The sequence below is a fragment of the Scatophagus argus genome, chromosome 2, assembly GCF_020382885.2.
Source record: "Scatophagus argus isolate fScaArg1 chromosome 2, fScaArg1.pri, whole genome shotgun sequence".
In the NCBI taxonomy this organism is placed as follows: Eukaryota; Metazoa; Chordata; class Actinopteri; family Scatophagidae; genus Scatophagus; species Scatophagus argus.
Window position 1 is genome coordinate 15730659 of NC_058494.1, and position 26693 is coordinate 15757351.

General features: G+C 41.0%; 1 protein-coding gene across 3 annotated transcripts in view; it reads left to right on the forward strand.

Moving 5' to 3' along the window:
• The window catches only part of klhl5 (kelch-like family member 5), a 50220-nt gene extending 24059 nt beyond the window's left edge, over window positions 1-26161 (forward strand). For 2 of the 3 annotated variants that reach the window (XM_046413470.1, XM_046413453.1), the window contains 12 exons: window positions 3663-3851; window positions 9930-10066; window positions 11019-11215; window positions 12594-12806; window positions 17789-17975; window positions 18479-18703; window positions 19362-19437; window positions 19841-19927; window positions 21112-21186; window positions 21504-21641; window positions 21866-22037; window positions 23625-26161. In XM_046413470.1, the coding sequence (XP_046269426.1) occupies window positions 3703-3851; window positions 9930-10066; window positions 11019-11215; window positions 12594-12806; window positions 17789-17975; window positions 18479-18703; window positions 19362-19437; window positions 19841-19927; window positions 21112-21186; window positions 21504-21641; window positions 21866-22037; window positions 23625-23681 (1713 nt within the window). In that variant the 5' untranslated portion in view covers window positions 3663-3702 and the 3' untranslated portion in view covers window positions 23682-26161. The remainder of the gene's footprint in view (window positions 1-3662; window positions 3852-9929; window positions 10067-11018; window positions 11216-12593; window positions 12807-17788; window positions 17976-18478; window positions 18704-19361; window positions 19438-19840; window positions 19928-21111; window positions 21187-21503; window positions 21642-21865; window positions 22038-23624) is intronic. The other variant, XM_046413461.1, reaches the window with a different exon arrangement.
• Window positions 26162-26693: the final 532 nt, after the last annotated feature.

Consider the following 26693-nt stretch of genomic DNA (forward strand, 5'->3'; position numbering starts at 1 on the left):
AAACCAATTAGTGCATCTGCAGCAGCAGCAAATGTGATGAAAGGAGAAATACAGTGTGTGTGTGTGTTGGGTGTGTGTGTGTGTGTGTGTGTGTGTGTGTGTGTATTCCTGAAGTTGTGGGGACAAAAATCTGTTTACACAGTCACATTGTGAGGACCCGCCTTACTTATGGGGACAAAATGCAAGTCCCTACAACATAAATCATTAAATATTAGGGTGAAGGCAAGTAATGTTTATTGTTATGGTTAGGCGGTGGTTAAGCCTCCAGGAAATCAATTTAAGTCTATGTAATGTCCCCAGAAGTGATGGAAACATGACTGTGTGTGTGTGTGTGTGTGTGTTTGCGTGTTTGAGTGTGCTGAGGTGAATGTTTACTATGCTGGCATGCTCTGTGTTCCCACGACACACATCAGAAAAAATAAATGATTCATCGGAAAAGCACAATGGTTGCACGTACACACACACATTTTTAAAACGGCTTACAATGGGAGCAAACGCAAGCATAATTATTAAAACTGATGAATGTCTGATGCTCTTTCATTCAGCACAATATTTGTTTTTGCCATACCAGTATATTTGTGTGACAGGAAGTAGGAGAGAAATATAGTTTTAAAAATATCTATTGTTATGCAAGGCTTGATGTCATACCTTCAGTGATGATGGGAGTCTGGCAGCGCTTACACAGAAAATTACTTCTTAATAGTAATGCACATGTACACAGGACACACACACACACAGAGCCCTGCTAGCATAGAGGAAATTATGTGGTTTTGAACAGATTTTGAACATGATTAGTTCATGTGCATGGTTACAGCCGTGTCCTCGCACATGCTATGGTTGCCATACCAACACAGATATTAGTTTCTGCAGCATAGATGCGCAGCTCTCTTCTTGTATGTAATGTGATTTGTGTCTTTCTATGAGCTATTCATCCCCTCTGTCTGAGACCTCCTGGCCACAGTATGATACTCCAAGAACACGAGTGGCAGAATCCCAAATGGGATCATGGGAAGGGACGCGTACAGAATCCCGGAGTGGCTGAAGGCTCGCCTTGACTTCACTGATCTCCTTCTCTGCCTTTTTACTTTCTCTCCCCACCCAGTTTCCCCTCTGTAATCCTGGTGTGCCTTATTCTCTTTCTTTCTCTCTTTACACTCCTCAGTCCCATGTTCATCTCTGCCCACCCTCGTCCATTCATTTGCCCGCTCTCTTTTTTTTCTCCTGCTGATGTGTTCAAGAACAAAAGCGTTTGCATGTTTGTCACGGAGTGTGTAACATACAATATACTATATGTAGCATACTGTGGCTCTATGATCTTTTCGTATATCATCTTACAGAACTAAGTTTCATTTGCATTAGCTGTTAGCCTACAGGCCAAAACAGACTTGATACTTAATCACAAGGGATTGTGTGTGTGTTTGTATGTGTGTAAATGTGTGTGTAAGAGAGAGAGGGAGAGAGGGGTAAGAGAGAGAGACTGAATGGCAGTTGTGTGAGTGTCCTTGCCTGGTGAAGGGGTTTAAAAAATCTGGCTGCGTGGTGTTGATTCGACCCAGACACACTCTCTCTTTCTCCTCTTTCTCTATCCCTCTCTCTGTCCATGTTGAATGCCTGCCAGGCTCAATTAAGGGGACTGGAAGGCAGCGTTCCCCCACTTCAAAGCCATCTCCTCTGGCAGTATTTAACCACACCATTGGTCTACATATACATTCACACAGATGCACACACACACACACACACTCACACAAGAAGACAGGAAAGCTCGCCAAAAAGCCTCCTCGGAGATTTAGAGTGGTATAGGGAAGAGAGGAAACAGAGGCAAAGATGGATGTTGGGATTATGGATGAGGTGGAATGAAGTGAGTGATGGATTACTTGAAGATATAAAAGTGAGGACAGGCCGGGAGACAGATATAGAGATGTGGAGGACAGAGGCAGAAGCGGCACACACAAGCCAAATGAAAACACATACTGCAAATGCCACTTACACCATTCCTATATATTTTTTCACAAATCACAAATTTATTGCCACTATTTGTACTTTCAATGTTTAGTTTAAATGTGTCTTTTGGGGCTTTTCATGGGAAGTAGAAAGAGGTTGTAAACGCTCACATTTTACAACCTTTTTCGATGATATAGTGAATTCATTAGCAAATAGCAGACAAGGAGCTATATTAATGTTCATTTGGAGTTGTGTTTCTGCATGGCTACCCGGTGATTCCAGTGTTAACTCTTTCTTAGCTCTCTATTTGCTCTTCACAAACTGCTGAGAGAAATATCATGTCCCCTAATCACAAACTTCTCCACTATGTTCAGTAGTTATGTGTGGCTATAAAGCGTTCATTGGAGACATGCTGCTTCTGACAACAACGCTGATATTATATTGACAAATCAAAACAATGTCCTCCAAGACATTCAAATGCTCCATAGAGCTGAGAGGAACTAATAGAGTTGGATGATAAATCCCTGCGGGTTCATCATATCATATTAGTTGTTATTGATATAAAAATATTGATTAGAGTTTAAAATTTGTTAATGGATAAAGGTAAATTCCACAGAAAAAAATAGAGAAACAGAATGACAATTTTGGGTATCTGAATTACAAACATGTAGAAAGAATATGGATCAGAGGAGAGGGCAAGCAGCTCTAGGTTCAGTTTATATAGGAACAGGAATAGAATGAGGACTCATTACAGATACAGAAGTATTATTTTGGATTTCCAATTATCCTGATATTGTTCTTAGATAATTTAGTATCATGTTTAGAATCCTCTTCTGTGCCACATTTTCCAGTCCCTCCTTCCCAGCCCGGCTTCCTCTCTGTTTATTCCGGAGAGAATATGCATGTGGAAAGTTGCAATTTAGGACAATTTGCAATAGAACCCCCCACACACTCGTACTTCCACATCCTTAAAAGAGAGTGATTTCTCAACACTGTGGAGTAGAAATGATTCATTCTTGGAGTATCGGCTCATTTCCTATCTCTTTGTGCTGTAGGGCCAGCCCTGCCACTTCTGCTGTTAAATTAAAAATGGAAGGAGAATTCTGCCTCTCATAAATTAAAAGCTGGTTTGGGAGCCATGATGGCTGCTGAATCACAGAGCAGCCATACCTCAGTGCTTATCTTTGATGAACACACACACACACATACCAACTCGATCACATGCACTTTATCAGCTCAGCCCCTGGGCCTTTCACCGGTGGACAGAGAATGTTGGAGCCATCATGGCTCAAAATACTGCTTCATTTCCCATTGTTGGTATAGGTACAAGGAAACTGATTGCCATTAGGGAGCAGAGTAAATTACTGCATATCCTATGGGCTCAGCTCCCACAGCTATTTAATTGGCAGCTTCTCTTTTAAGTGGGCTAAATTTATCTGGCCATTTACTCCTAGTAATTGGACCATTAAAGAGCTTTTGTCAGCTCCTGGCGACGTACAGTAACCTAGTTAAAAAGTGAAGGAGAAAGGGGAAACGTGTGAGGGAATGGTACAAAGAAAAAGATGGCACATGGAAAACACAGAACAGCTGGTGGAGCTCTTTCCACACATCTGCTTCTTTGTCACGAGCAAAGAATCAGCATCAACACATGCACTCAAAGCCTCTTCCTCCCTATCTTTGTGTCTGTTTGTCCGTGTACGTGTGATGTTATGAACGCTAAGGACGTCCAACAGCAGCGCCACGCTGTCCTCATGTGTGTCGATGGAGCCATGTGCGTGTCCAGAGGAGTCCATGTTCACCGCTCTGTCCCACGCCGACGTCACCTTCCGCAAGATGGAGGGCTACCTGAGGTCCCGACAGCTGTGTGATGTCATACTGGTGGTTGGAGACAGGCGGATACCTGCACACAGGTAGGCACAAAGAGACACTAAACTTTCACCGCAAACATGTTGAAGAGATCTATGTCATTAGAGCAGTAGCTAATGTTAATCAATTATGTTTTGTTTTAGTTTAGTTATATGTTACATTAATTGATCATTTGCTTTGGCCTAAGAGTAAAATAAAATTGAAGAATATTCTGGATTTTCTAGAACCAATGTGATACATGTGAATTTGCAGGTTTTGTCTGACCAACGGTTCAAATCCATAGATGAAGAGAAACGCATCAGATTCTCACAATTGAAAAGGTGCAATGAGTCAATCTTTGCCACTTTAGGTTGCTAAATGACCTGTCAACCTGTCAATGAAGGGTTTGATGATGACTGTATTTGGCAAAATCTGCGTTATGCGTTATTTTGGGAAATGATGCCTGAAATATAAATAGTCGTCTCAGTTTTCAAAGCAGCTTTTAAATATGACATTGTATAAAATGTCGTGTTTCCTTTTTTGGTGGATTTCCTGCCCAAAACTTGCTGGGCACTCTGTGAAGCATGCACAGTATAAATGTTAGCATGCAAACACTCACATACACACACGCTCCCTCTGTCTATTTCCAAAATACTGTAATGTGTGCATTCAGGCACACACATGTGCCACGTAACATACAGTAAACTCTTTCAGAGCTGAAAAAGTTTATTGATTAGCTGATCAACAAAAAATCAATCTGCAATGATAAGAAAATATTTATTTTATTCACTTTTCAAGCAAAAATGCCATGCATATGCTGGCTTCATCTTTTTTAAATGATGAGAAAGATGAAAAGAATTTGCTTTGCGACCTTTTTCATATTGTTTTCAATTATTTTGGACTGTTTAAACTAACAACATGAAGACGTCACCTTGGGATATGAGAAATTGTGTTGGCTATTTCTCACAACTGATGACATTTTAGATGAAATGGTTAGTTGATCAATTCGAAAAGTAATTGGCAGATTCCTCAAGAATGAAAATAATTAATTGGTAATAATTAGTTGAAATAATTAATAATTAGTTGCAGCCCTGAATCCCCTCTTTAATGTACAGCACACTTGAAATGTAAACTCTTTACTATGCACATGTGCATAAACATTTCGATTAACAATTGCATGCAGTGATGACAGTTTCATCACAACATCTGAACATATACTTGTCTACAAACATACACACACAGTTAGACAGACATGATCATACATACTGCACATGCAGGACACTGTTTGGAAAGAATCATTCACATACACACAGCAGAACCACAGCCACACTCATAAAATTATTTTTGTAGTCTCTCTGTGCCACACATAGTCAACTGAGCCTCTGAATCATGCATCACACACACACACACAGCTCTGCTGCTGTTGCTCTCTGGGCACATGGCCACGGCCTCAGCAGCAGGGTCCATCTGTACAAGGACGAGTGCTCCTCCACCAGAAAGACTCCTTTTCTTTCACTGTCTCTCTTCTGTCTCATTTCATTAAGTCCTCCGGGCACAGATGGTGACAAACAAAAACCCTGCTGTATGAGAAACCTAATGGTGTATGTGAAAGAGTGTGTTGGCATCTGAAGTTTTGTCTGTGTGTGTGTGTACCACACACACACACTTGAAGGGCATCTTTGTGTGAAAGTGGTTGTTTTGTTTGCAATTGATTTATTGTATGTGTAGGATAAAGGAGCTTTTCTGGGAACAAAACATACACCCTTATGCTCCCCCTCTCCCTGTGTCTTACATGTACACACAACCACACATGCTGAATAGGCCACTTGTACTGTATATAGCTGCATACTTCTTGTTGAGTTTGTTGCAAGCTGCGCTGTTTCAGCAAAATCTAAGCTCTACAAGTACCTATACAAAGTAGAGCACAGTTATACATTTTTTTTCCTCTGGAGCTGTACCATACAGAATTACATTACCTTGCAAATCTATTTTTGTACTCCCATGTGTACACCTCTGTTAGAGTGCTACTGATTTTTAAAAAGCACAGCTTGAGTTCAGAAGTGTTGTCATGGTAGGTCGATAAGTGTGCGTCCTGAGCCTATTATGCGCATAAAATGGTTCTTGTCTGTTTATAGCACAACAGACTGGGAATGTCCAGCTTTGCTAACATCTCAGGCTGCAGTTAGTGTTGAACTAAATGCCAATGTCAGCAAGGTGGCGCTCGCAGAGACAATGTTGACATGTTGATGTTTAGCAGGTATAATGTCTAAACACAAAGTATAGCAGAACTAAATGGAAATGTCTGGAATTTTGCAGAAACATTTGATCTTAAACCAAAGTGTTGGACAAACTAAAAATTTATATCAGGTTTCATGGTAATCCATGTGATAGTTGTTGAGACATTTCACTCCAAACAACAAAGTTTGGGGACCACCAAAGTCATTAGTATTCAGTGTTTGGAACTATGAATGTCTGTGTGAGATTTTGCACATTTCCATGGTGTACATGAAGAGATATTTAGCTGCATAAGGGAAAATTTGACCTGATGTTGGCAGTAGAGGAAAAATCAGGGGATCACCCAAGTCGTTTGGAAACATACTCTAGTGAACATGAATTCCCGTGCTAAATTTTATGGCAATCCATGCAATATCTGAGATGTTTCAGGCCAGACAAAAGTAGTGACTGACTAACAGAAAGACGGGCGAACTGACATATTGCCTTCAGTAAATCTATGCACTTAGCAAAGAATAAAAGTACTTCTCCTGTACCTTTTATTTGTGAATTGAGTAAGTCTTTCCTACCAGCCCTCTTGTTGTTTTTCCCTGTCTGTTTTTCCATTGCTGTATCTCTACACCATGCAGCCCATCCACACTGAAACAGAAACACGCACCAGAGTGTTCAGTTTCCAGCTCTTGCCCTCCTTTTCTGAGTCCAACTCGTCTGTTTCCTGCTCTCTTCGCTGGCATTTTGTCTACTCGGTGCTCTTTCCGTTACAGTGTGACACACTGCTTGCCATGTCTCTGTCTTCAGCAAAGTGCATTTGTGTGTAAATAACCCAGCACTGTATATAGCCTGTGTCGCTCACTGCAAGTCAGACAGAGACCCACATGAAAAATTAAGTGAAAATGCTGTGTGTGTATGTCAGAGAGAGAGAGAGAGATAAGAAAGAGATACCCGACTGGAATACTGGCAGAGCAACTTCATGCTGACTATAGTGTATTTTGACATCTTTGTCTGTAAAGCTCCACACACACACACACACACACACACTCACACACACACACACTCACACACCGCTCCTCTCTGCTTCAGGCTATCTGTCAAGGTCCCAGTGTCACACTCAATAATGAGATTATACCCATGTGCATAACACATACACATTAAGTACACACAGTGCATACACATAGACAGTCCTGTTGATCATGAAGTCCAAAACACACACAAATATGCACACAGTGCAAGCAGAAAATCAGCAGAGCACGAAGCCATTTTTAATCTGTTCACTGCTGTCAAGCAGAGCTTTAATGTGAGCTGTGTCATAAGTCCCTTTCTTATCATCAACCATTTTTAGATCAGAACATTAAAAATAATGAACCCTGCGGTGTTCTGGACGATATACATCTCATTTTGTCATTCCAATTAGGGCTGTAGCGATGCACTAATCTCACGATATGATACACGATATTCAGCCAGCGATACGATTCGATACAGCTCGATACACTTGCATCATTTTCTGAAAGATTTTGAAGGGACAGAGTGATTTTGGTGACTTGGACTTAATTAATTGAACTGAGAACTGAAAGCATCAATCCATGTGCTTAAATCCTGCGTTTTCCACCACAGAATAAGGTCTCAAGTCCTGACAAATAAAGTAGGCAACGGACTCTAATTTTCTGAGCCCTTAGTGAAATAGATGGAAACTTTTGGTGACAACCCCCTTCGCTGTCCTGCGTAGTTTGTTTAGGGTCACACTGCCCCTCTGTTACCTTCAGCTTGTCCGGGTGGTGACGTTTAAGGTGTGCTCGAAGGTTGGTTGTATTTCCCGAGTACTTAACATTGGTGTGGCACAACTTGCACAACGCAAGACTTCTATCTAATTCGCCACTTCCTTTATTCCTTTTAAATCCAAAGTACTCGCACACATCTGATTTTAAGGATGAAGGTGCTGCATTTATATTCTCCATTCTCGGTCATGCCCGCTCGGACTACAGGTCGAAAAATACATCTGCGCCTGTATTTTTACGGGTAACTTGTGCAAAAAGCTCTAAAGCAAACCTAGCGGCCAGCTGACCTAATCGCTCCTCCTGCAATAGAACATGAGGGGGTTTGAATGGGGCTTAATGTATCGATAAATGTGACTGAAAAATTGATACTTTCTGGGTAAACAAAAAATCGATATATATTGGAGAATCGATAAAATCGTACAGCCCTAATTCCGATACACAGTCGCCACCTCACTTACAAAGACACCTCCAAAAGCAAAGAACACAAACTACTGCTCATGAAATAATAGCAATAACAAGCGCTGCCTGCCACTTTTTTTAATATTGTGTTTGTGTGTGTGCACGCGTGCATACATGTGCGTGTGTGTGTGTGTGTAACTTCAGAGTGACATGAAAGGGTAATGGATTGTTGCGGTGGGGAATTAATTAACTGTCTTTTTACCAGTGACCTTTAAATAATTCATCTCTGTCCTTCATCTGGCTTGCTGTCCATTATGCTGCCTTCTTTTCTTTCTCAGACTCTCGCACCTCCACATTTTACATTTACCTTATATTAACAATGTGCCTCTCTCTCTCTCTCTCCTTCTCTCTCCCTTTCCCTCTTGGCTACTGTGATTGACACTTGCAAACTGAATAAGCTTCTCTGTGACTGCACGGATGGGAAAGTCTTTTATTGTGTTGCAAGGACTGCACGGTCTGGCTGGGGTGTGCATCCTTTTTTGTTCCTTTGAGCGGACATATTTATGTAAAAAGATTGAAATAACAAAGCCATGTGTAACCATGAATAAAAAAATATGAATCTAAGCAAAATACTTTTTTCATGGGTGAGACATATAAAACTTTGGTAGAGAGTTACAGCACGAAATAAGGAAACAAGGACCTAATTGGAATGAATGAATTTTCTGTAAATATCACTATGTGAGCTGTGTTACCACCTTTTTAAAGTGTGTTAATATGAGTAAAGCCATGGGCCCTGAAGGCATCTGTGTGTACATCATATAACTTCTTCCAACATCTTTTCCAAATATCAGTTCAGTTTCACTTAATTCAGAGACCTTCTAATTTGGCAATGATAAATAAATAATAAAATAAACAAATAAATGAGTTCAGGTCAGTCTCCCTTGTGGTTATCAAAATTTATTTTCGAGATTAAAAATGTGGTTCTGTTAAGGGAAAACTTGCTCCACTGCAGTTTGACTCAGACGTTAAAATGTCTGAGGACATCAAGCTCTTTATCCTCAATATGCTCACTACTCACAAACAGCTGGAGACGCCTCAGGCCCATGCTAGTCTTTTGTTTGCAGTTTTTTTCTTCCTCCTCTAACAACGTCTCTTCAGAGAGAGAGAAGTATACATGATGAGTGCCATTTGGATTTTTTTCTCGAAGGGAAATCAGTTAAAAATTTAATATTACATACACTGACAACTCTCCACAGTAATAATTACAGACCATATACTTACTGTAAGTGGACTGCAAGTGGAATTACGATACAGTGACGGTCTTGCTGTCTCTCTGCATGATTTTACCTTCAACTGACTTTACGTTAATGAGATGGCATTTAATTCAGACTTGTGCTGTGTTGAAAGTATACAGTGGTCACAGTGCTATTCAGATGTGACACTGACATGTTAGATTGCTAGACTAGATCAGATTAAAATCTGGTTATCAATCCATCTTCTGCTTACCAGCACGTCTGTCTCAGGCCACATCAGGCACATCAGACAGTAGTTCCCACCACTGTGCATGTTGATTTTTATGTTTGACGGTGGCAATTTGGACCTGTTAAACCTGTTAAATCCAGGCTGCATCTTTTCCTGATCAGTCCACACTTGTCCTGCCCGCAAGGTCAAAGTGTTCTGTTCCTCCATTACATCTGTCCATCTTGTCTGACTGATCCTTGACGCTCTCTCTGCTCACAGACTGGTCCTCTCATCCGTGTCGGACTACTTTGCGGCCATGTTCACCAGTGATGTTAGGGAGGCCAAACAGGATGAGGTGAAGATGGAAGGAGTAGACCCTGATGCATTGTGGGTCCTGGTGCAGTATGCATACACAGGTACACAGACACACTGATTGACTTTAACAGCAAAAAAAATCCATTCATACTGTCCTGCCAACTTTCCATAGAAAAAAATTGTATTTTATATGAAGACAGATATTTCTCACTCTGTGTCTCAACAGAAGATGTAGCATGAGCAGCATGTTAGCTGAGCAGCAGCTTCTCTGTTTCATCTTTGTTTACACAATACATGATGCATTAAGACACAATATTGAGCGGAGGTAACCACTAGTTTTGCGGTGCTCAGAGTGCAACACACAGTTGCTGTGGTTTCATGGGTAAAGCAGAAGAAAATAGATTTAAAGAGTTAGAATACGCTAGTGATTAGTAAAATGCAGACCTCAAAAATGGTCTAAAAACTATTGAAACACATCAACATGTCATCCAGTTGTGCTGGGCATAATATCTTACATGTATTAGATGAAGGATTTAGATTCCAATATGGGGACCACCTGCAGTGACTGAATGTACATGCGCCTTGCACATTTCAGCTTCAGCAGAGTTTATAGTTTGGGCAAGGCGTTGTACACAAAAGGCTTTAATTTTGATAGTAGATGAACGGACTATTCTGTGTTCTTATCAGAGTAAACAAGTATTTTTGGGATTGCCATTGGTCACAGACATTTCAAAAATCATTCCAGCCTTTCTTTTGCATGTATAAGTTTTTGTAATCCCTCCAACAGAAATTGTAAAACAGTGGGAAAGCCTGGACAGGTGTTATTATATTTTGGTTTTGGATTAACTTTGAAATGAACATCTCCATGTAGCCAGTCTTCATGCTACCTTAACTGATTCTTTTTGGTCTCCGTTCAATAAAAGACAAAGGACTTATACGACAAGTTCCTTCAGTTGTCAGTGCTGTTACTTGTGTTCTCAACGTCTTTTAAATCGCAGACCCTTCAAAACATTGCCATTTCTCTGTTTTTCCTCTCTTCTCTTTGTCTTCCAGGCCGTCTCGAGTTGAGAGAAGACACCATCGAGTCTCTGCTGTCAGCCTCTTGCCTGCTGCAGTTGTCATCCGTAGTACAGGCCTGCTGTTCGTTCCTCATGAAGCAGCTCCACCCCTCCAACTGTCTGGGTATTCGCTCTTACGCCGACGCTCAGGGCTGCCATGACCTACAGAGGGCAGCTCACGCCTACACCATGGTGGGTATACCTCCAGCTACTGTATAGTTGATGCTGTGAGAAAATGAATGAAACACCTGTCTGGGAAAATAGCAATCTAAAAATGAGACTTTATAATCGGGTAGACCACAGGTGATGTTTAGGTTTTAACATCTAGGAACAATAAACATCAGCTCACTTTCGTATTTACCCCTCTCATTTTTCCTGTTAGACTTTGGTCATTTTTTCATTCTTGATGTTATTCTCTGTAACAAATTGCCTCCTCATTTTCAACGCACCACACACCATTATCGCAACAATGGCTGTTTTCAGAACATGGTTGCTATGGTGACAGTGAAATAGCTCCTCCATTTCTTCTCTCCTTTTCTTGTTCTCCCTTGTCTTTATTTCTTTTTCTCCATGCTGCCTCCCCCCGTGAGTCTGTCTCTGTCAGTGTCAATGTTCCTCGCTTTCTTTCTTTCTCTCTCTGTTTCTCTTAAAGTGGATTATTACTCAACTTTAATCTGGGGTAATTATGTCATAGAGGTGGCTTTTTATGGGTGTGACTGTCTGCTTGTGTCTGTAATTCACTCACACAGTGTTATTATAGCCAGTGTGTAGGAGCTGTATAATAGACTGGGCAGAGAGAAGTCTGGATTGCTTTCTTTTTGTTTTTTTCATTTAAAAATGCTTTCTTTATGACTGAATCAGATCACATTTACTTGTTGTATATTTTTCTTTTCCTTTTCTAATTAAATAAACAGATTGATCATTTTGAAAAACACAAATGAGAATTCTGAAAACAATCCTATAGCAGCAACCGTTATCATCATTGTCATCGCCTTAATTACTATCACCGTTACTAAATAAAATGGGGGCAAACACTCAGGACATCCACATTACAAGTGTTGTTTGTTGCCTGACCCACATTCAGAAGTTATTAAGACATTTCCTGGTTCTAGCTTCTTAAATGCAAGGATTGTCCTTTATGATAATTTAACAAAAGAGTAATTTGGAGAAGTCACCTTGCACCAAACATTTAATTGATTGATTTAGAAAATAAGAGGCAAATTAACTAATAATTAAAATGACTGTTGCAGCGTGCTCTCTGTTTCTAAAGCAGCCTCCCCATCTCATACAACTAAATCGTTCCAGCGTTTTCGCATCCAAATCCTATTTTTCTCCAGCTTTTCATCCTTCTTTTACTGACCTTTCTCAAGCCTTAATTTCCTTCCTTTTTTTCTCCTTCCAGCCCTCGACCCCGTTCCTTCCCCCACTCATATCTTCCTATTGTTTTTTTTCCCCCTCCACTCGTTCCTTTTTTCATCTGCAATCCATTATTCATTTGTCCTCACTCTTGTGAGACTAATCTGACTCTTTTATTCACTATTCATATAAATTTCATCATCTCTGCGTACAGGAACACTTTTTAGAGGTGGTGGGAGGCCAGGAGTTTCTTTTACTCCCAGTGGAGGAGATGGAGAGGCTTCTTACGTCCGATGACGTCAACGTGCCAGATGAAGAAACTGTGGTAACCTCTTTATTAACGTGGGTCAGTCATGACACTGCTGTGCGGGAACGTCACTTACCTTTGCTGCTGGCTCACGTCCGACTACCGCTGCTGCAGCCACAGGTAAGTACAGCAGTAAAATCTCATATTGTTGTGACTGCCTTATTTGAAGAGACTATGATGAATATGTGTTTATATTAGGGACAGTTTGCTATTTATCACGGGTGGGGAAATTTCTAAACAGGTACAAATATTTCCCCCGAGCCTTGCTAACTTTGGGAAAATGCCTACTCCTTCCACCTTAATTCACCATATATTTTTTTTATATTCTCTACAAGTGTAGGAAGTATTGAACCAGTGCAATAAGCAAACACAGGGAGTGAGAGTTTTCTCCAAAGCAAACAGCTAGCTTCTTACTCAAAATGCAAATTTCTGTTTACAAATCACATCATCACACAGGCTGTGTGGTGCACTTCAGCACTATGGGTGCATGACTGCCACACAAAACCAACAAAATTTAATAAGCCTACACATCACGGCGTGCACACTGCCAGTCACTGCCAGTATCAGTGACATGTGCATATTAATGACAGTTTTTTCCAAATAAACCACATACAGTGGCGGCAACAGCCTGAACAATAGGCATATCAGTAACTTGGCACCGTGGACATTATTAGACTGACAGATGGGCTACTATAGATCATCAGTTTGTGATGTCAGTGCTGTGTGCACCTCTGCTGACTAAAACCAAGCAAACTGAGCTTTTTATATGCTCTGCAGTTTCGTTGTACTGAAATGCAGAGAAAAACATTGGACACAACTCTGCTCACTGTAAAAATAACTTTACCGATCTCATAATGGCTGCATCCATAGTCTGCTGTATGAGTCTCGTCATGTGCAGCACCATCTTCTCCTCCTCCCTTTCTAACGCTCCATGTTAAGTTTGGCTCTGTTACATTAAAATACCAGTTATGAGGGCCAGAAATATGCATTGCCAGGCACAGAACATTTGGGACTGACGCAGCTGCAGCCCACAGGTCCTACAGGACAAACCCAAAACTTTGGCACCGTGCTCACAGCAGCTGTGGTCACTGTTGCTGTTGACATGAACTCAGACACGCCACAGGAGGGTTTTCTGTCAATGATACAAATCCAGTACATCTGGGAGACAGTGTCCCTCTCAGTGTTATTGAAGTTGTATGTCACTCCCTTAAGCCAAGATAAAAAACATAGGTTCCTACCCAGTGGACAAAAGATTGACGTGTCTCCACCTACTACATGCTAATGTTTTTTGTAATCAATTTTTTATGCTATAAAATGAAAAAAGTGAAAAAAAAATCTCATCTCTTTCCCAGAGCCCGAAGTGACATCTTCACATTGCTCCTTTTGCCAAACCAACCATCCTAAACCCAAATATACTTACATACATAACAAAGAAATGCAGCAAACCCTTACATTTTAGAAACTGAAACCTTTGAATCGATTGTCAATATATTTGGCAGCTCATTTTCAGTGTATTGACTAATTAATTAATCAACTAATGGTAAATAACAAACAGTTACTTATTATATAATAATAAGGTGAAAGTGGTTGCTGGTAACAATCTAGGAATTATCCCCTGAATCTGCAGCTCCCCTTGACTCTACCACTTCAATCCACAGTCATAGTTAATGACCAGTTGGTAAACAAAGTGGTGCATTTAGCAGCTGAAGGGACAGATATTTTCCTCAGGAGTTGGTAGAGAACAAAAACAGAGCTACAGAAGAGTGAATATTGACTCATGTGGTGGCCAGAGACATGACAACTTTATATTGCACTGCATCAAACTAACTGGAATAATTTCTGTGTAAATTAACAAGAGGACAGAATCGTAGCTGAATGTAATTGAGAGAGACGACGCTGAGTTTTAAAATGTCACCGACAGTGAAACTGTATTAATGTGGATTCATCATCCTGATCCACTCAGGTTAGCATCTGTGCTGATACTGATTCGGTGTGTCAGTTAGATACACCCACATCATTCATGATAGCAATGACTAGATGGTAAAAGCTTGTAAAACAGTTTTTTATCTGTCAGCTTCACTACATTATCAAGTGCCTCCCTCTTTGTCTGCTCTTTTTCTCCTTCTTCCTCTGTCTCTTTCCTGTTGTCTCGTTTTCCATCACACACTCTTAAGTCAGTTAAATGGGCAGTAATGAATCTGTATATTGCTGAGAAGCAATCATGAAAAGTTTAATTACAAACACTAACGAGAGCACATTAGTAATCTACTGTGTCCATGAGGTTATTGTTTCTTTTTCTTAGTCTGTGGCATCACTCAACACATTTTAAAGCTAAAAGATTACCACATAATTATAGCGAGAGCTTTGTTATTCATGTCTTAGTATTTCTCACAGCAAGGAATGTGGCAAGTTTCTATGAGTCTTCCTCCTGATGATCTGATGGTCACTTTCCGCTCACCATACTCTTTGGGCAATTAGAGGGACTATAGCTGTTACACAAACCGTAGATCCCAACCATCACTTTGTCAGGTGTGTGCTTGTGTTTGCATCTGTGTAAGTGTATATGTGTGTATTTGAGTTCATATGTGTGTGCATGGGTCTCCAGGCATATTCTCTTCCTCTCTCCATCTCTCTGTGCTGAGAAGTTTATATGCTAGTCAGAGTCTCAGTTACTGCCTAGGGCTTTGCATACTCTCTTTCTCACACACACACACACACACATGTTTTAAACCTTAATTAAGTGTAATATTCCCCTTAACTACAGCTAAATTATCTGTTCTTTCCATCTCCCTCATCAGTCATTTGCCTCACTCTGCCTGTGTTGATCCATTTCCCTTGTTTTGCACTTGTGTGGTATACAGTATGAAAGGCTCAGATATACGACTTTGCCCCGGTCAGCTGAAATCACAAGTAGCTGTTACACGTAATAAGGGGTAGAAGATGGATGGCAGAGGTAAAGCAGCGGAATAGCACTAGAGCAGAGGGAGCAACAGCAGACAGACGTAGAGCTGAAAGTTGAATTAACCCTTAACAACATCTCACCACCACCAGACAAAATACCAATGAAATGACGCAAACACCTCACACAGACAACCAATCAATATTCATCAACAAATTAGTCAGCTCTCTATCTAGGCCACCGTGTGATTACTCATCAAGAGGATGTCAATGCTTCACATTAATGCCTTTAATCTACTTTCCTCATAACCACTGTCAAACACACACACACACACACTCACTCACTCTAATTTTCCAGAGCATTTTTAATCAGATAGATTTACAGGGTAGTAAGTGTGTGTGGGTGTGTTCATCAGCAATCACTGATTAAAATGCTGATTGTTTTCTTGATCTTGTTTTTCTTCCTGTTTTTTTTTTTTTCTTCAATTAACAGTCCAAAACCCAAATTTAGACAAATAAAAGCAGCTGGAACCAGTGTTTTGTTGTTGTTGTTTGCATTTTTGCTTGAACAAAACTAAAAGAATCTACATCCATGCTACCACAGCAGGTTTAATGCTTACGTTATGTTCAACATCTGCAAATTAGCACTAAGCACAAAGTACAGCTGAATCTGGTGGGAATGTCTTCAGTTTTGCAGCTATATGAACATAAACCAAAGAAATGAACAAATTAAAAATAAAATCCCGCTGAAGGCGTTAGAGGAAAAGTCAACTAATCAGTAAGTTGACTAATAGTTTCAGCACTAGTGTGTTTTGTGTGCGAAAGATGGAGACATGTAAGTGCTAGTTAGAGCGCACAAAGCTCTGAGATGTGTGTGTTTCTGTCTGTATGTTAGTGTGTGTGTTTGTTGTAAGTCTCCACACTGTCTTTTTTAAATTTGGGCTGAAACAGAGTTCTGTTTCAGCTTGAATTCAGTTCAGCTCAGTGTTGTGAGCACTATTTTTTTGCTGCCCACTGAGAGGTAAAGAGAGGACAGAGAGGAGAAGGTGGGAAACCTGCACGATTCAGTCTTATCTTCCCCTCCACATATAATCCTTCACGGCATGATGGATAAATAGCACAGGAGAGGAGAAACGCACACACAAACAAACAAATGCTGAAATAAGGTTCACCCTAATTTGTCCCTGGGTGATTGTATGCAATGAAGGTGGGCTTTCACACTGGCGTGTAAGCTACTTATCCATTTACCACGTATGCTTTCCGCTCTGCACGTCTGGCTGGCAAAATTGATTTTATATTCAGTGGTCAAATTAAATTATTTAGGTTGAATTTTATTTTTGTGTGTTGGTTCGTGAGAGTTATGGAGAGGCATGGAGGGAAAAAGGGGATGTAAAATACTTTACTAATACTACTTTTTTTATGTTTTATCAAGTATACAGTATCCTGTATACTTGTTATTCTGTGACTGAATGTTAGCAGCCATTTTATTTTAACATCTCCCTACTGACTTCAGCCAACACATGCATAGCTTGCAGAGACACACACAGTGTGGAAACTTGATTTTTATATTAACTAAACAAAACAAAACAAAACAAAAAAATCAGTCTTTGTTGGAACCTTTACTGCTTTCCATCTATTAACACACACACAAGCACACACCTATCTAAATGTAAATCATGTAATTCATGCCTTCTTGCCCTCAGGGAAAACTTGCTTCTCACCACCCTGCCTCTTTCACAGGCAGTGATTTTCTGTGGATGTATTTTAAGGAACAGACTGGTAGATTGAAGTGCTTCATGCTGCAGCCCCCTGGCTGTGTGTGTGTGTGTGTATGTGTGTCTGTGTGTGTGTGTGTGTGTGTGTGTGTGTGATCATAGATGAGGTTAGAGGGTGTGCACTAGAAAGCTGATGAGATGCTGAGGACAGATTAGTCCTCTAGTGTGTCATATGATCAGATGATCTGTGTGCGCGCGCGTGTGTGTGTGAGTGTGCGTGTAAACAATAATGGCTGCTGGTCTGATCATATCTAATCTCTCAATCAATGAGAGAACAGCTTTCTTTCGACTCTCAGACCTTCGCAATCAGTGATGACATTGTAACCCACACCCGCAGTACACACACACACTTTGCTTTTGTTTCCAGTGCTTGTTGATAGAGGTTGTCAAGTGTTCATGTCTCAGTGTGTGTGTTTTGTGTGTGTGTAGTTCTTGGCAGACCTGGAGTCCAACCCTCTTCTCCGGGACAGTATGGAGTGCCAGCGGCTGCTGATGGAGGGGATGAAGTATCACCTCTTGCCTCAGCGACGGCCCCTGCTTCAGAGTCCCCGCACCCGGCCCCGCAAGGCCACCGTTGGGGCCATGTTTGCCGTAGGGGGCATGGACGCTACAAAAGGTGGAAGAGTCACGCAACACATGCACAGGAATATATAAATGTGAAAAACAGAAATTACTGAAATGTATAATTTTATATAGTTTTTCAAAATATAATGGATAAAATATATGTCTTAAAAAATGTGTTGAGTGATTAGTTGCAGCTCTTATGTTAGACCCTTAGGCAGCAGGATCTATAATTACAGAACACAAAATTCACAGACATTATTACTAAATTATGGCTTAATGGAGCAACTGTAATAAAATTATTATATTTTGTAATAATCAGAAAACTCATTTTTATATCATCGTGAATAGAGCTCATTGATCCTGATCCACTTTGTCAACTACATATTGTTCTGATAATGGGAAACAAACAAACCAAAAAAAAAACCACTAAGAAAAATACTGAGATAAAAAGAATAAAAATTACAGAAGACCGAACAGCAGATGAAGAAGTGCAACATTAGAGCACAGCGAGGAGTTTCTTTCACATTTGACATATTTCTCGATTGTTTTCTCCAGGTGCTACCAGCATCGAGCAGTACTGTCTGCGTCGGGACATGTGGCGACAGGTAGCCACCATGAGTGGACGGAGGCTGCAGTTCGGTGTAGCTGTCCTTGATGGCCGTCTTTATGTGGTGGGAGGCCGAGATGGACTCAAGACCCTTAACACTGTGGAATGTTACAACCCACACAGCAAGACCTGGAGCGTCATGCCTCCCATGTCCACACACAGGCATGGTTTAGGTGAGCCCCGTTTTGAACAAAACACACACACACACACACACACACACACACACCCCTCCCCCTGACCCTGCACGGATAGGCAGTATAGAAAATGAATGGAATTACACAAGTATTTTAAAGAAATATGCAACAGTACTTTTATTTATTTGTTTGTTTAATTTGATTTTTATTTTTTTGGTTAAAACTGTCTTTTCACTCTTAACCAGTGAGATAAAAAGTCAGTTTGAGGCACAGAACGGCACCTCTGCAGTAAATGATTCAGCGTCATGCTCAAGAGCACTTCAGCAGGATGGACTTGTGTTATCTGGTTTGGAAGACAGTTTCCCCACTCACTCTGCGTTACAATGACAAAATTTGATAAGGCATGCTGTACTGGTGCTTCATTGTTTTGAGAAGTGTGTGTGTGTGTGTGTGTGAAGGAAGGTGGGAATTGAAACGCACATCTGGCACTACAGATGTTCTGCCAGATAAATCCCTTGCGTATGGAGGTGTCAACATGCTGATAACTCTGCACGCCTAATGCCCTTCATGTGGTTGCACACACACGCAAAAACTCACACTTTTGTCTTAAGCGTGTGGTGTTCTGAACTTGTCCAAGCTGATAGTGTTTTTGTTAGCTGCCATGACTTAATCGTGTATGTGTGTTTGTGTATGGCAGGTGTAGCCGTCCTGGAGGGGCCCATGTATGCAGTAGGAGGCCATGATGGCTGGAGTTACCTTAGCACAGTGGAAAGGTAAGAGGATACTTGAAACAGCTGTTTTAGTCTGTTATTAACTTATTATATAAAATGCAAATTATTTTTATCACACTTACCTCGTGTAGTATACAGCCATTAAGACAGATTATTTGACAAGGTTTGAGATATTTGCCTCTGCGATCTGACAGTCCAAAGGGGCTTCTTCTTCAGTTTAAAGTAGCTCATATAAAAGCTGTTGAAAGCATTTTCTGTGGATTATCTAGTGTAACGCGGCACTGTTTTTGGAAAGAGATGCTGCTGAAAGCTGCAGTGTTGTGAAAAAACACAATCTCTTTACAGCACTGCATATTTCATCATTTTTGTAACATTTTGGAAGTTCAGATGAGCTGTGTCTCATCATGTGCGGGACTGAGATGTTGTTTACATCATTTCTTACCAGGTGGGACCCCCAAGCTCGCCAGTGGAGCTTTGTTGCAAGTATGGCTACGCCCAGAAGCACAGTAGGAGTAGCTGTACTCAATGGCAAGTAAGTGAGATAACGTATTGTTTCACATATCTACACTGTTTAACTCTAAACTCAGAGATTAAATACTGACTCATGTATTATGAACATGCTTTCAGTTTTTGGGTTTGACACATCTGACATCTTGCTGTTGCTTCTAAACGCACTAAGGCTAACCTAATTTAATAGATTGTTGGCATTTTGGCCAGATTATAGTTCACAGCCTCCATATGCCCCCCCCCCAAAAAACCAGCCAATTTATAAGCTAATACCCAATTTCCTCCAGAGATCAATAAAGTGTTTCTGATTCTTATTCTCATTCTGACTAAATCCAGAGCAGGGACCAAAACATTTTCCATCAGCTCAAAACCACACAGTTTTGGTCCTACTGGAAGAAGATCAGTTTGTCAGTTGTCTGTTTGATTTAGAGATGAAAGTAACAGAGGTGAAGTAATGTTACTGTAACCTCTCTGCAACTTGCTTCCTGTCCTCCTGCACAAACAAACTGCAGTACTGAAGAGTAGTGAAAGCGGTGATAATACTCATAGTCACACAGCGAACACTTAGCGAGCACAGATGCACATATTAATGGTGGGATTTGATAAGTTGGGAACTTGAATCTCCTCACTTGCTCCAGCAGTTGGCAGCAGAATATATCAGAACTGCAATATTTCACCGTTGTTTTTATTATTCAGTGCCTCAGAGAAAGGCTTTATAGATGCTAATTAATACAGGGATAACTGATTTGCCTAAGCATGCCTAACAGTTGTGTGTGTGTGTGTCTGTGTGTACGTGTATGTGGTTGTGTGCATTTGTGAGTGCTCATGTATGTGTTGTGTTTTCTCTGAGCTCTTTTCCTGATGGAGCTCATTACTTGCTTGACTGGTTCTGATGCATTTCTTACTTCGCCTTCTCAGCTCCACATCCATGGATGTACATACACACACACACTGAGTGAGTGCTAGGGGTTGTGATGCCCCAAGAGTGTTGGCTGATTGATTTTGCTCACCTCAGTCTGTCCCCAAATCCTGCACATACACACACACACACACAAGCACACACTCTTACACCATCTGTTTCAGTGTGACTAAATTGAAAAGGGACTTCCGGAGGACCGAAATTGTGCAGTGTGTGTGTGTGTGTTTGTGTGTGTATATGTGTGTATATGTGTGTCCATAAAGGATAACACCATCTTCTATCTTCCTCAGGTTGTATGCAGTAGGAGGTCGGGACGGCTCGTCCTGCCTGCGCTCAGTGGAGTGTTTCGACCCCCACACCAACAGGTCAGGCACAGGGGACTTCATTTGACCAGAATTAATTGCTGTCTCCTGCTTTATTTCCTGTGTGCAGTTCTTTCTAGTGAAGCGTGTCTGTGCTTTTAAGATTATTTACCCACAGATCAAAGGAGACAGCTAAGCCTCTCGGGATGTTAGAATAGACCACAATCAAACAGCTTGTGTTTATCAATTACATTCATTATGGTCTTCAGTGGAAGAGCTGAGGCGAGGCTCTTATTGGTCCACGACTGGCACATTAGTCAGGTTTTCCTCAGTGTTGGAACAAATGTCAGAGTCTGCTTTTTCTCATGCTACAACCTCAGGTGGAGTGGCTGTGCTCCTATGGCTAAAAGGCGTGGAGGTGTGGGTGTGGCCACATGGCATGGCTTCCTGTACGCCATCGGAGGTCACGATGCTCCAGCCTCATCTCTTGCGTCTCGGCTCAGTGACTGTGTGGAGAGGTGAGTCTGCGTATATACGTGTGTGTTCCTATTTGATTAATGTATTTGATGAATAGGTTCTATACCTGGTCAAATCAGTTGTTTAACAATAAAATACTAACACCACTCTCTTGGAGGCAGGGAAACAGCGAGTCTGACTGTCTTGAGTCAGTCAAATATGCACCTACCAGCACATGTAAACCTCAGTAATTAAAATGTTGTTTATCATTTCTTTCTGTGTACAGGTACGACCCTCAGACAGATGTGTGGACGGCAGTCGCTCCAATGAGCATCAGCAGAGACGCGGTTGGTGTGTGTCTCCTTGGGGACCGTCTCTACGCTGTGGGCGGTTATGACGGACAGGTGTATCTCAATACTGTTGAAGCTTACGACCCTCAGACAAACGAGTGGACACAGGTCTGTACTGTCTAAGAAGCTGTATTCTCTTATAGTACACACATACACAGATTCAAATGTATGCACTTGTATGTACATGTGCAATAACGACAAGTAATAACTCACGGTCTGCACCAGTAAAGATGTTGTACAAATGCACAGTCTCAGTTTGACCTTCCTCCAGCTCCTCTCCCATGAATCTTGGCATGTTTTCACTGTTATGTAAATGTGTGTTTACCTCATGCTAATGTTGTCCTTGTCCCGAAGCACTATGGGAAGAGGGGACTGTATCAAAGTTGAACCACTTCATTCAACAAAAGTATATCACACTTCAGTTTATGCCTCATCTCCTGCATAGCCCCAGAGGATTTTCAACCAAAGTCAGTGGAAATCCACTATTTTGGAGACACGCACCATGCAGAGAAAAAGAGGTGCAGGTGGGCGGATACAGAGATTGCTCAAACTGCCACAGAGGGATGAGGACTAACTGATAGGGAGGCGACATGATGGGAACATTAAATGTGTCCTTGCATGTTCATTGTCAGACACTGAAACAAACAAACCGATGGATGGCTTGTCTGTCCCATCCTAGTAGCAGCACTTTCCCAGCTTACTCTAGCACAAATCTGTCAATCTTTTTATTTCCAAGAAAGATTTCCAAGGCGTGGGTGGTAAGTTCATGTTTAAAATTAGATGACTGACAGACAGTTTTGACTTGCTGTGTCTAAGAAAACTAACAGGACTAGACAACTACAAAGACCCAAAGCTTATCTGAGAGCCAAAGGATTATCATCACACCCCGCTTCCTGCTGTGCAGTGTTTCCTTGTCGGGAGCAACAACTTCAGAGCCAAAACATTAATGTTGTGCTCATCCTACATTGTCCTTCACGAATAACCATGTATATGTTCAAGTTTTCATTCTATCTGAGTACTTGTAACCTGGGGTTTTTTTAGCTGTTGGGGTCAGCTGAAACAAGCTGTTATATATGATGACCTTTTGAGTTGATATGGTGAGCCTGTTGTCAAAAAGTTGCTAATTTGAACATCAGGCAGGATTTATTGTTCGCCTGATGTAAAGTAAGTCCAATATTAACTCTCTTTTAGTTCTGTTTTTGGTCTCTACCATCTCCTAAGATAAGTACCGTCTGGCTCTTTAGCTGCTAAATGCTCTACTACAGTCACCAGCCAGTCCTGAACTGTGCCTGTCTCCTGTTTGGTGATGAGCAGATGGTGTAATGTGGGTTTTTAGAGCTTTGTTGCTGAAAACAGCTGCCTGCTGTAGTAGAAGACGATGGCATGGGAGCAGTGATACTGAACCTAAAAAGTAAAAGTTGTTTGGGCAAAAACTAAAGGCTGAACAGAACTAAAAGCTATAAAGAGACCTGCTTTTAGACCTGCAGTTTTCAGGGTTGTTGACTGTATCCAGTAGATTTTTAAAAAGCACTGAACCTATGAAGGACCATGTAGACTTTTGATTCAGCTGAAAACATGAAAATGCTGTGATCTGATGGGACATCACTGATTTATAGTTCTAGACAATCTTGCGCCTTTTATTATCCAGCTGTGATTGTGATTCTTATGTTTTCTTTTATTTCTCTGTCTTTCCAGGTAGCACCTTTGTGTGTGGGCAGAGCAGGAGCGTGCGTGGTGGCCGTCAGACTGTGAAAACACCAACGTTCAAAGGAGGACTGTGCATGATGGCGCTCGGATACCCTCCTCTCAGTCCCAACAAGAAACCAGGGAGCCCATCTGCCTGCCAGCATGTGACCAACTCTGGGAAGTGAGAGGCTGATCACTGAACACACATGGAGTTTTACACTTGACAAAGTCACATTTTACTCTCCTTAACAACTGCCTGCATTCAGGGTTATGTCATGTGTCAAGTTTCTGATAAAGTTTTAATATTTGAGCAGAACTTCTGCCGCAGAAGTGATCTGGTAACAACAGCACTGATGAAAAGGAATCTGCAGTGTTAATCTGAGCATGACAGAACAGCTGTCTTGCAGTTCCTTATTTTTCTTGCCTATTATTTTGTTCCTGTAGCTACACACACACACACTCGCTCACACACACACACACACACATATAAACCTACATGTCTGCTTTCAGCTTCTATTTCTGCTGACAGAAAGGTGAGAGAGAGACAGAGAGCGGCTGTCAAGACTGTTGAAATGCGTCATTATTTTACTCTCTCAGTTTTCCTAACCATATCTGATGGTGTGTACTGATGCTATTTTAATATATTCCATATTAAGCTGCAGTTGGGAAGCGCTCTCCTCTAGTTTTTCATCCCCTTTCTTTCTGACAGGTGAAAGAAAGAGTTTTGACATAATCAGCACAGCCTTTTGAACAGCCATGCTCTAAGAAACTGTGACGCTCTTTATTCTTGTCAGTCAAAAACATATCATTACCCTTTATCTAATATTTTTGTGTTTATGTCTTCCATGTTGCATCAGCACACATCCGAAGCATACGTGATACTGTGATATACAAGTTATTGTAGCATTTTTACAAGCTACACTGGCAAATTATCCAGCTTTATGCATTTTCTTTTGTTTTTTAACTTTCTAATCCTGGCAGTGGTCACATAATTGAGGTCCATGGAGTGCTGTTATTTGGTTATAACAAGAGTGGTTGTGGCCCTTTGTTGATCCCTGTAGGAAAATTTTATTTTCAATTTCCCACAGAACACAGGGGCAGCTCTTTACAGGCGTGGGCTTATACAGGGTCAGTTGAGCTTTTCTTTCTCCACTATAGATGTTCTTCTTCTGTGTGTGTGTGTGTGTCAGTGTGTGTGTGTGCACGCATGTGCGTGCGCAAGCGCATACACATTTGGACGTTCAGAGATTGCAAGGAGTATATTTTTATCTCAAATGAGAATCTTCCTGCTTCCCCTCTCCACATGTTCAATTCCCTGCTGCTTTCTCTTCATCCCCATTTTCCCATTTCATCACCACACATACACACACATACACACACAAAATCTCTCATACACAGAGCGCGTGCATGTTAGAGCAGAACTGGATACCCAGACAAAATGAACAACAGGCCAAATAATGAGACCATGAATTTAATAACGTTGATTCAGCCATGCAACATTTTATTTGATGTCGAGTTCAAAGCATTATTAGATCCGATGCTGCTGCAGACAAAGCATCAGACATGAGTGAAAAATGAAACAACCTCGTGTGTTCATGTTTGTGGGCTTGTTCTGGTAAATGCACATGTCAGGAAACCTCCAGAATACAGCGCTGACTGCAGGTTTAATACTTTGATGCCACAATCATTTTATACTGTATACTTAATTGTGTCTTTCTCCAGTGTTGCTTAATCTGCTCTCTGATGTGTGTGTGTGTGTGTGTGGGTGCATGCGCATAGTATACAGAAAGCAAACTCCTGACAGTGAGAGGCAAAACAGGCATCCTGTCTGAACTGACAGATCTAGAGCTAATGTAGCCCCCAGGATGCACTTCATAAACACACATGGACATATTACATATTACACACACACACACACACACACACACACACACACACACTTAACCACACAGCTGAAAGTCATGTGTCCCAGGAGTCAGGGAAGATTGAAAAGTCTCCCATATTTGCCTGCATGACATCCAAAAAGCAGAGACTTGCAGGCTAGCAATTCCCTGCAGCCGAGCTGTTGTTTATTTAAGCCTAATGCACTGCTGCATTATTCTATTTTCTTCCCCTTCAAACCTGCCTGCTGTTTATTTAGGGAGTAATTCTCTTTAGATCAGAGCAGAAGAAGTGTGTCACCTCCTCTGTGTAGATGCCGTCACAGAGTTTGATTTCTGTCAGAGGTTAAAAATAAAGATTGACATTCCAAACCGATCTATATATTGAGTGTATATTCTGTACAGAAATAAATATAAAATCTATGTAGTCTTATTGCATTATGCTGTATATAATACAGTGCACATTAATATGCCATGTGTTTTTGTGTGTTTCTTTTTGTACCATGAATTCCATGATAAATAGTACAGCTGATCATCTCCTCTTTTTGTACCAGAATAACACCTCGTCTTTTACAATATAAATTATCTCTGTACAATATATATATATATATATGCTGCTCTAATATGCCGTTATTGGTCTTTTATACATTAAAGTCCAGATGTGATTTAACACTTGTTTCTGTTTTTTTCTGTGCAAAATACTATTGTACAGCAGTTTCACAGCAACAGCTAAATCATGTTTATGGCACAGATGTTTTCACAAGCAGTTTCCATTTGTCACACAAGCACTATAACTGACATTATGATATAAATTTGTGTGTTTATATGCAGCTCTTATCTCTAACAGCATCCCCATCAGAGTAGCCCTAGCACCTAGGCAGTTCAAAGGTTTTATGTGGGTTTTTCTGGCTCCAAATTAATTTTCTGGGCCTGGGGGTTAATATCAATTCTCATTTCCCTTAAGTGTAGATGCTCTAACTTAAAAGCTGCAGCCCGAGATGCAGAGATGCAGCTGTAGGCTAAAGCATTTGAAGGGTGAAACAAGTGTGTGAGGGAAAGGAATGCTCACAATTTACAGATACTTAAACCCCCAGACAGCCACCAGTAGTCAACTGATTCACTCTGTTATTTATTACAGGCAAAGCTGTAAATCATAACCAGCTCTGACAAATGGCTCCCGGTGGCGCTGAGAAATGAT